General features: G+C 39.1%; 1 protein-coding gene across 1 annotated transcript in view; it reads right to left on the bottom strand.

Moving 5' to 3' along the window:
* Positions 1-1246: 1246 nt before the first annotated feature.
* ERCC6L2 (ERCC excision repair 6 like 2) overlaps positions 1247-11464 on the bottom strand; it is a 57069-nt gene continuing 46851 nt past the window's right edge. The window contains exons 18-19 of the mRNA XM_063129423.1: positions 5980-6167; positions 1247-2273 (exon numbers count right to left, since the gene is read on the bottom strand). Of these exons, the coding sequence (XP_062985493.1) occupies positions 1343-2273; positions 5980-6167 (1119 nt within the window). The 3' untranslated portion in view covers positions 1247-1342. The remainder of the gene's footprint in view (positions 2274-5979; positions 6168-11464) is intronic.

Here is an 11464-nt window from a genome sequence, read left to right as displayed (position 1 = left end):
AATAGCATACTTATTAAAGAATGGTTTAAATCCCCAGTTAGGAAGAACAAAAACAAAAGTTAATACTAGAGTATTATTTGTGATTGATTTCCTGTTGTCAAGTAGCCTTAAATACTTTCGACCAGCCAGATTTCACATGGTTGAGAATGATACCTTCAAGTTTTAGTCTTAGAACGGTGATTCCAGTGGAACTGGTCTATCTTCCAGAATACTTCCAGATACTGCAAAGGAGTGAATAGGTGTCTGCTCTTGCTCAGTCCTGCTCCAGGCTAACATTGTGATGTCTGAAGATACTTACTCCTTGATAGATTTGCAACAACTTCTTATACTATTAGAACTAGTTTGACAATTACTAAGTTATCACTGATGTCACATTTGGCCTAAAGCAATTTTGAGCTGTGTCTAGACTTAGTTAGAATAGACCCCATTTAAATCAGTAGCACTTATGTTAGTCGTTACTAAATGGCATTGTTTTCAATGGGACTACACGTAAGCATGACTTTATTCTGGATAGAACCCTTTGATTTCAATGTGTTCGTAGTTAACTTTGCTTTGATTTTGTGATTCTTGAAAGACTCCTGTTCAAGGCAGTTCCAACCTGGTTTTCAGTTATATTAGAACTCTGCATTTTCACCATAATTTATACTTCAGTGACTTAAGAAAATAAGATAGAAAAAAATTGTGGGGTCCAGAGACGAACAGACCACAATAAAATATAAAATTATTCACCATATAAGGCTGCAATGCAAGATCCTCATATTTTCTCTACCCACCCAACCACCCCACTAAATCAGTATGTGTACAGGGATAGAAATAACTAGATCTAACAGAAGAGGAGTGCTAGGTGGGAGCATAGAAGAGATGCAAAACTTGCATGCATGCCAATGAGTGGAGAAATGGGTTCTATTGAGTCTTATGGGGATCACTCTGTTAATGGGTGCTACACTCTCACATGAGGAAGGATAACACCGAAAATATTTTCTTTATCTAATTCAAATTGATAGAAATTTAAACTTCCATATTTAGGCCAAAAGCAAGAGAACAAGTCAACAATAAAAACAAGAAGAAAATTTCCTTTGTATTCTCTACACTGTTCCAATGTGTTTTGAATTTCTTCAGTGTTTTTCCAAAATGTATTTTCCTTTTATAACTCCTTCAAAACAGGAGAGTGAATATGTTCAACAAGAAGAAAACACACTTTCTTTTGAAGGAGCTGTAAAAGGAGGATATCTGTAAAAAAAAGGAAGCATTAAAGAAGCTTGAAATGTATTATGCCAGTTCTGAAAATGAAGAGTAATATTTTGTAGCACCTGTGGATATTCTCTTCTTGCTTTCTCAATACTTAGACATCACATCTTGTGCCAGATGATGATTCATCATCTGAGTTAGTTGTATTATATCTTTTCCATAAAAAATTGTCATTTTTCATCCAAAGTGACTTCTCGTCCTCTTCTTTCTTCTTGGACAAAGTGGTAAGAGGAGCTTTTTCACACAGCTTCTCTATGATTGCCGTGTCTGTGAGTTTTTGGAAACTCTCCTCATTTTGTTCATTCAGCATGTCCCAGAAGTCTTTTGGTCGAGTTTTTGCTTTTTCCACAGGCCCAGAAAGAGACCTCCTGGGCAGCTCTGTCGGTCTATTCCCATTACTTTTGAAGAGGTCATTTAAAATGGAGGTGTCTCCTAGTAAGTCTGCAAAAGAGTTTTTGTTGCATATTTGAGCCTGTCTGCTTTCCGACTGAGACAGAAAAGGTTTTCTTGGCGACTCTGTCCCCTTCAAGTTTGGCTGTCCTTTAGTAGTATTTGCAGACAGCCCCTCAATTAGTCCTGATTTACTGCTTAATGAGTCAGATGCCATAAAGTCTTTGAATGCCTGACTGTTTCTCCCTCTAATGCTATCTTGGGTAATGACAGTGGGCAATTGTTTATCTTCCACGTTATGACACGCAGCAGCCTGTATGCAAGGATCGAACTGAAATTGCTTTGCTTCTGCATCTTGTCTTTTTTGGCCACAGAGATCTGTTGAAGGCTCCGATTTTGATTTTCTATGTTTAGAAATGGGCTTTCTTCTTCTGGACTGGGTTCTATGCACAACTCCTTCCCCACTCCTTTCTGGAACATCACATTTCAATACGTCCTTTAACTGTGGATATTTTGCACCATAAAAGTCTTGCAACATTTTCTGTCTCTCTTCTGATGTAGCCTTGGCAATATATGTTGCAAGTTCTTCTACTGGATTCTTACGAAAATGAGATGCCATTTCTTCAAATTGTTCCCTGTGGCAATCAGTGAAAACAAAACATAGTTACTTGTCCCAATCATATAAAAAAGAATAACAACTAAGAAACTAGATGTCTTACAAGATCAATCAATGACATTTCCAGATTGGGTTAAGATTTAGTAGCCAAAAACTGTTGTAAACTGTAAAAGAAAAGCTGATACTATGAGCGCATCAAGGTCATTGGGTTCTTTCAGGGAAGGGAGGGCCGGGGCTACTTCTAATAGCACATTCTGCATCCTCTGATCTATTACCCATTTTTTCTTTTTATCACTTCAGTCCTGGGATTTCTCAAGTTAAAGCTTGTCATTTATTATACAGAAACAAACCTCCCCTTGACTGGTTCTGTTGGGGGGGGGGGAACAACCACATTGAATTCAAATGTAACGTCAAACCATGATTTACAAACCAGGGTTTGTAAAATCATGGTTTGAAAACCACAGGCTGGATAAGTTGTAGCTTTGTGTTAAAACATGGTTTAGGACACCGCTCCTTCCTCAGGGGTTGCCTTTTGGGATAACATTGGGGATTCTCAGGAATTCTGGTGGCAACTGCACAAACCAGGGCTTGTCCTAGGACACAAATCATGGCTTGGAGTCTAAGCTACTGTTAGTGCAAATGGTTCGGTATGACATCTCAAACAACCTCCAGTGTTCCTCTCCCCAATTGTTGTTCTACCCCTTTAATTTTTCCAATGAGAATTTTCACTTGTACCATAGATGCCCAGGATGCTAGTCTTAGCAATTTTTCCCATATCCAATTCTGTGTACACACTTTCCTGGCACACTGGGGCAGATTCATACATTATTAGGATAGCATGAGTGCTGTGGGGAAATCCTTTTCTTGTGGTTGGGTTCTGTGTCACAGCATCTTTTTTTTTTAATGAGTGCAGATGTAGCTGTGCAAATTCAGTGTTACTATATACAATATACTATATACAAAATTAAAACCCAAACCCTGAATACCTAAAAGAAGGAATCATCACATGAAAATTAGTACTGCAACAAGAGCGCATTTGCACCCATCCTCAAGCCAACATTGAGTGAATGGAACAGCAAACAGCCTATCTTTGTGCACAGTTTTATGTACAGCTTTAAGCACTATATATGTATTGCATTACCACAGGATAGGGAACCCTTTTGGGTGTAGGGGCTGGATTGCCATCCAGACCATCACCACCCCCTGTGGGCCAGATGATGTCTGTGTGCTTTATTTATTTTTATATCCTGCCTTTTTTCCTCTTGCAAGGAACCCAAGGTAGTTTACAGGGTCCTCCTCCTCTGTTTTATTCTCACAAGAACCCTGGGAGGCAGGTTAGGCTGAGTCTGTGACTACCCCAAAGTCACCCAGTGGGTTTCCATTGCTAAGTGGGGTCTAGAACCCCAATATCCTGAGTCTCAGTCCAATACATTAACCACTACACCACACTGCCTCACTTGCTTGGGTTTTGTGTGTGTCTCTAGTTGTTTTGCCTGGTGTTTCGGATTGTTTTTGTAGGTTGTGTGTGTGTGTGTGTGTGTGTGTTTCTCTAAACACCACTACTTTGTCACTACTTTGCCTTCAATGAGTATTTTGTTGCGCTTTGTGAGGGCAAATATGTGATTTGGTGTTTGAGGCTCAGGCCACACCTCTGACATGTACTCAGTTCTCCAAGTTACTTGTCTCACAGCCCCATCAGTTTTCTTTTAACAAAATGGGTGTTGGAGCCAAAAACTGTGAGTCCAAAAGAGTGGGGGGTTTTGTCTTGGAGCTCAGACCCCACTTCTGCCTTGTACTTAGTTTCTTGGGCAAGTTGCTTTTCTTTTAGTCTCTTCAGCTTGCCTAATGTGAAATGGATGTTTTGTTTGGCGACTCGTAATGTTCATCATGGCAGCTATTTTATGAATGAGCAAACCTCCCATGGCAGCCATTTTGTGGGAGCACCCATGATAATCACTCAAAAATCCAAATGTGCCCACTAGCCCCAAAAGGTTGGAGACCCCTGATTTATCTCATTGTTGCTTTTTATTTATTATAGGTTTTATTAATAAGTTTATTGTAAGCTGTCTTGAGGTGCATTTGTACAAAATGACAGAATCATCAACAGCATGAAATTGCTAATCAAGATACAATCAGCAAAGCCTACAGCTGTTAGCCTAAAGTACAAAGATGCAATTTATTCCATACTAAGAGTGTCAATGAAACCTAATGATCTGAAATGCTAGTACTTTGCTTTAAGTAGGTTACTGACGGAGCTGAATACTAACAGCATTTGCTACCAATATGGAGCTTAGCTAGAAAGTGAATTTCTGGAGATGTAAAACTAGAAAGTACAAAGCCAGATATTAGAGACTCTAAACTTCTTACATTTATTTCTGAAGCAGTAAAGGCCACATACAGAGCCTTCTCTTTTATACCTGATTTTCACATGGGTAGGGGATCTACCTGAAACTGCCTCATATGAAAATCTCTAAAATTACTACATCAGAGAAAACCTTTCTAAACTAATCTTTTAGTTTTTCCTGACCTGGTAAATTTTGGATATTTTCACATGGGCAGCCTCCCACATGAAAAGAAGATGGTAAAGTTCAGACGTTTCCACTTCAGTCATAAACATATGATGAAGCAGCCCTCAAATGAAAGCTGACGTTTTCAGAAACTGTATACTTCACAAAGGAACTCTATCTGATCCACAGGAGGTCAACAAAAAATAAAAAAGAAAGCGTTCCATTTCCTTGTTTCATTTCAACATCCAATATCCAATAGGTGGACCAGCTCTAAGGAGCCATAGCTCAGAGGCAGAACACATGCAGAATGGCCCAGGTTCAGTCCCTGGCATCTCTAGGTAGGGCTAGCTAAGAGTCCTGGCTGAAATGCTGGAAAGCCAATGCCATTCAATGTAGACAATATTGAGCTAGATGGACCAGCGGTCTTGCTCAGCTTACTGATTAAAATAGGGTTGTCAAGACCTAATCACAAATTATCACAAATTTAAAATATCACAAATTTAAAAAATAATCTCTTCTGAAGAGTAACTGTGCAGGCAACAGATAATAATATAAACAAAATAAATTCAAAAATATTGCACAGCATGGTAACCCCAATCTTTGCTTTAGTAATGCTGGTAGCTATTTCAATCACCAAATTTGCAATTTGTGTATTTCTTTGTTCACTGGCATTGAGTTCATTGAATAGCAGTAACAATTATGGTCATTAACATTTTGCACAGAGAAAGATGGTATCTTTAAGAAGGTTCCTATTCACACCACAATTTTAATTTCTGCAGCTGTTACCACTGTAGATAGTACAATAAACAACAAAGCCACAACCATTAATATCAACTGTTTGCCAAGCCATAAGTTAACTTCTGAATATTACAATTCCAACCATTATGTTGAATAATGACAAAATTACAGTGACACTAAACTATTATGGAATTATCTAAAATGCATCTAAAATGCATTTTAAACATGATCGCTATAACAGTAGAGTAGCTACCATGAGCTATTGGAAGTGCATATCTCACCATTCTTGCACAATATTTTATGCTGTTTTTTTCTGCAAAAAGCTACCATTATAATGTTTCAAAATAATATTGCTCTTGCAACATAGAAGTATTGATAATTCCTACTGAAAACCAAACCATATATGACACAAGTTAAGTGAGAGCCAGAGAAACTGAGGTCCTTTGAAGCCATTTTTGTAATCCAACATTGTATTCTTACCTGCGGATTCTTTGGGGTGTCTTTCCAAGGAGGAAGGTAAATGAGCCAATTCGGTGGATCCTCTTCTGCTTCTGGCATACAGGATGCGTAATATAAAGAACTGAGGGCTTGCTGCTTACACTTCCTGAATTATCCTTATTGGTACTCTTCCTCCTTGATGAAGTTTCTTCTCGATTCTTTCTGTCTTTCTAAACCAAATCGGAAATAAAACACTTTAGCAGTTTCTTTCAGCTTACTTTTGCCCTGTGTTTTGGTACTACGTTTGATTTCATCCTTAGTTGAGGTTCTGGTTCATGGTACAGTTTTCACCATTTTTTAATTGATTATAACAAGATACCCCATCATCTTTTTTATGTTTCCATTAGGAAACTCGCCTGCTGATTTTTAATCAGGGGCAGCATATCAGGAACCTTAATTGTTCCATGAACAGCTATCACTTTCAACTATGACATCTCTGTACTTATTCTACAGTTAAGTTGATCATGCTGAATGGGGTTATTTCCCAGAGGAGAGGAGCAGTGTGTGAACTAGCTGTTGAGGACCTGATTATGTTCACGTTATTATTTTTATTTAATAAACTTATATCCCACTTTTCTACAACAAGCTGAAACAGCAAATAAAAAGCAAGTGAACACCAATCAGATGAAGGGCCTGTTCAGACAACATGCTAAGCCATGGTTAGGCTTCTAACCCTTTTGCAGCAAGTGGTTAATGAGCATGTTTAAACCATGGTTCTTGTTAGAAATGGTTCTCATGACACGCTAAGCCATAATGTTTAGCGCAAATGCTTAAACATTATGGTTTAGCGTGTTGTCTGAACAGGGCCATAGCATTAAAACACAAGGGCAGCCCTGACGTTAAAAATTAAGCAGCAGCATAAAACTAAATCAATTTATAAACAGCAGAAGAGTGTTTAAAACCAGTCTGAAAAAACAGGTCTTCAAAACCCAGCTAAAACCAGGAAGAGAGGGAACTCAATGGAACTTCCCACGGAAGGCACAGTTTTGACATCTCCACTGAATACACCATGTCACTTTTGCCCACACAATGCATTTTCAATGGTGATGGCATGGAGAGCATAGCCTCTAAAGCCAGTCCTAGGATTTGAGCAGATTCATATAGCAGAAGATGGTTCTCAAGGTAATCTGGTCCTAGGCCATTACGCTTTAAAGATTAAAACCAGCACTTTAAACTGAGCCCAGAAACAAACAGCTAACCAATATAGTTGATACAATATCAATGTTACAGGCTCAAACAAACATTCTGACCCCTGCATCTTAAACCAAATGCAGTTTTCAGACTATCTTTAAAGGCAGCCCCATATAAAGAACGTTGCAGTAATCCAATCTGGACCTAACTAGGGCACGAATTCTCAATGCCAGGTTTGGGAGGCCACAGCTGGAAAACTACTTGAAGCCGGGGTGTGGTTTTTAAAAAATCATGCCTGGCTTCTGCCACTACCCAAATACCCAGAGAAAGCATCAGATTCAGAAATACTCCTTTAGGCTGTCTATAGTACCTGATCCTGCAGGGTGAATGCAACCCCATCTGGAAAGGTTATATAGCTACTCCAGATGAAAAGAATCCAGTGAACAATACAGCTGTCTTATATAGATAAGTTTCAGTTTTTTCAGCCCCCAACCACTCCTGAACTGGCATTAAACATTAATTTAGACCTCTACTGCATCCCTGGGATCAGGTGGAAAGAAGAGGTAAAGCTGTGTGCCTCCAGTACACACTTGATATTTCACCCCAAACATCCAGATGATCTCATCAAACAGCTTCATGTAGATCAGAGGTGGGCAACTTGTGGCTCTCCAGATGTTTCAGTCTGCAACTCCCAACAGTATCTTGCTACACTCCTCTCTTGGTGAGATGACACTGAAAGATCATATGGGCAATGGTATTGAAACGCCCTGAAAAGTGCAGGTGAATTAACAGAATTCCACCTCCTAGTCTTTCCCCTAGTACAGCCAAAGGCACTTTAAGTTCTCAAACCAGGCCAGAAGCTGGGGTGGAATGGATTACTTTATACTATATGATTACTAACTTTTTATTTCATGCCCCATGTTATAATCTATAAGACTTTCAAAATGGTTACATAATTAACCTTACCCTACCCTGTGCCTGTTTGCATTCTCTTCCCCTCCTTATTGTTTTACTATGATTTTATTAGATTGTAAGCCTATGCGGCAGAGTCTTGCTATTTACTGTTTTACTCTGTACAGCACCATGTACATTGATGGTGCTATATAAATAATAATAATAATAATAATAATAATAATAATAATAATAATAATAAAATAATTCATATGAAACTGCCCTATATAAAATCAGACCACTGGTCCATCTAGCTGCACTGACTAGCAGCTACTCCCCAGGGTATCAGCCAGGGGTCTTTCCCAGTCCTACCTAGAGAGTGAATCTGGAACCATCTGAATGCAAAGCCTGTGCTCTTCACCAATTGATTCAGAACAGGCAAAATAGATTCCTAGTCTATAATGTACCTGCTATATCTGACAGCAACTGACATTTCTGAGCAGGCTTCATAGGCAGCCCCACATACATTACAGTATTTTTTAAATTTATGTAGGAATCTAAGTGAGATGCCGCATTCTGTGCACCAACAATAGCTTGACTTTCTTAATGCCAATGCACTAGATCCAGAAGAAATTATTCACACTTTAGGGCATAATCTTAGGCTGTAAACCTATATGAATTTACCTGAGTGCAAACTACACTTAACACAATTGCACATCCTTCTGAGTAGGCATACACAGGACTGTGCTGTTACATCTCACTTCAATGGCTCTCAGGTTGATCATGACTAACTTGCCTCACTGATTTCAGTGGGATCAAAGCATGACTAATTTCCTCCTCTGAGTCCAACCCAGTATTTTTTCTTTACACAAACAATATGCAAGCTACCCACCCACTCCAAGATATATGTTGCTGATCCTCTCTGGCTCTCTACCTAGTCAACAATCTGATCCTTCCACAAATGTCTCTCAGCTGCATTGCAGCCTCAACCACAGGTGGCTTGTCTGTCTGTCTTTTGATAGAAATGCCACTCCCTGATCCCTGGCTCTATTTTGGCACAGCCACATGCCCAACATTTTTGCTGTGCCCCAGTTAACTCACAGAAGGGTGCAGCTGCACTTATAGTGCCAACTCAGAATGGATTCAGACATTTAGCAAAGGATGGTGCGGCAGCTGTAACCACACAGACAGCCTGTTGTCTATAGCCTCCGGTCACATAGTGAGCTGAGTGTTTATCATGTTCCTGCAACTGTTTGGGAAGCTGGAGAAGTGAGAGGCATGGCAATATCTGGCTCACCAATGTAACTCTTTGGGGTATGATGGGAGCAGCAAGTTAGACCGATCTAGAAGATATATGTAATATAGTTTAGGACTTCGTACATTTTCCTTGTTTAGGGACCTGTTTACTATAGATTTTTAGAACCAAAGCAGTATTACCTTGGTCAGCAACTCATTTTATGGGAGGGGATAGAGGAAACTGGGCCAGGGTCCCATCTAGCCCCCTAAGCCGGACTCAAGTCCCATTGCCACAGTTACCACTGTCTCACACACCTCTCTTTTCTCTAGGGCGAACTGAGGTTCCAGTTCCTGATAATATTAGATCTGACATTAGAGAATTCAAAAAAGTATCAGCATTTTCTAACTATATTCCTGAAAATCAGGTAGACTTAATCATCATATTAACATCTTTCTTAGAAGATTTTTAAAACCTCAGATAGGAAACTAGAATCTGAAACTATGGCTGAGGGATTATTGAATGCTCTGCCAAAAATAGAACAGACCAGGTATCTTCCATAGTCAACTTTCCTCCGGACCAATATCCATGAGGATGTAACTGGACTAGGAAACCTTTGAATTCACCAACTTCCAGCAATTGGACAGCCATGAAATATATTGAACCATACGAACTCAGTTCTTTTGACTAGGCTGCTTATTTGATAATATCTCCTTCACAAACCAGATTTCCCCCCTCAGAATCCAATAGAACCTGACCACCTACCTGGCCCTAATACAGGGCCAAAGATGGGAGACAAGCTGACAGTCATTTCCTCAAAAGTTAGAGGGCTTGGCTCTGTAGTTAAAAGAGCTAGAGTGGCCACAGCATTAAAGAGAGATCACCCAGACCTGGTGTATTTGCAAGAAACCCACTCCTCCAATCACCCATGTTTCCCTATGGAGGGGTTCTATAAGACAGTTAGATAAAGGAAGCTGAAAGATTGTATTTGTATCTTCAGTTCAGGGGATTAGATTCATTCAGTATTTTAGACAAGATATTTTATGGGGAATTTGTGTGTGTGTGTGTGTATAAGTGTTGTTGTCACATTGAGACAGTATAATGTTGTACTTCAGTTTTGGTCATAACCTGTCTCTTTGCTTTTCTGTCCGTTAATAAAACTGAGGGTTTCAAAACAAAAAAAAACCCACAAAAAACCAAAGAGCTCCGAAAGTTCATTTATTTACCTTACTCATTAAACAATACCAAATGTTTTGACCTGCACATCTGTTAAACACCAAAGTTTTTTTTAAAAAAAAATCTGTTTGGAAAATAGCCAAGTTTTGTAAACAGACTGAAGGCCACAAGATTTCTTGTCTTTGTAAAGGAACAGAATTGCTGTTAAAACTAATACTATTCACTTCACTGTAAATAAATTATCACAGATGGCATCTGCAATTTGAAAAAGACAAAAGCACTTCTAGATATGCTTGCTAAAATGTCTTTTTCCCCCCCTTAAGAAACACTTCTCAAAATTAACTGATTAAAAATTTCTGCCTGGGGGATAAAAAATAATATTGCTGTAAACACACCATCCTGCAAGCTAATGGCAAATCAAGCTTCAAGCAATCATGAAGTATCCTTGAAGTATCTCAGCTCAACCTTGTGGATGAAAGCCAATGGGCTAAACAGACCCACCAACAATGTCTGTTGATGCAGGAGCACTGGATTTGTTTGAATTTGTTGAACATTCAAAGCAACACATCCATCTAAATTAACATCCTCAAGTTTTTACAACTGACAATCAAATATTGAAGACCAGCACAGCATTGCCTTTCAAACAGTATCATATGGAAGAGAAATTTTTTCACTCTGATTAGTTAACTTTTTGTTGATGTTGTTAATCTGGGCCCTGCTAAGCCAAACGAACCACCAAAGTTAGCAAACATCAGAGCAGTAATGATGGACCAAAATGGATGACAACTATGAAAAAATCCAACTCTGTGCAAGCTGCTTGGACAGACAATCCTTTGGCAACTTAGTTGATGTTGATAAGGATAAAGAAAACATCATACCTAATAAGATGCTAAAAGGAACTGGCATCACACCAGATGCTGAATCATAACATTACTGGATTGTTTTGAAAAAAATGCTGGAATTTGTTAAAGTGACCTCAGTAAAGACCTGCCCCAAAGCAGGACTCCCATTGCACTTCCCCCTTGAGACAGATTT

This window comes from Elgaria multicarinata, chromosome 6 (genome assembly GCF_023053635.1).
Source record: "Elgaria multicarinata webbii isolate HBS135686 ecotype San Diego chromosome 6, rElgMul1.1.pri, whole genome shotgun sequence".
In the NCBI taxonomy this organism is placed as follows: domain Eukaryota; kingdom Metazoa; phylum Chordata; class Lepidosauria; order Squamata; family Anguidae; genus Elgaria; species Elgaria multicarinata.
Note: the sequence above shows the minus strand (reverse complement) of the source record. Positions and strands in the feature narration are given on the sequence as shown.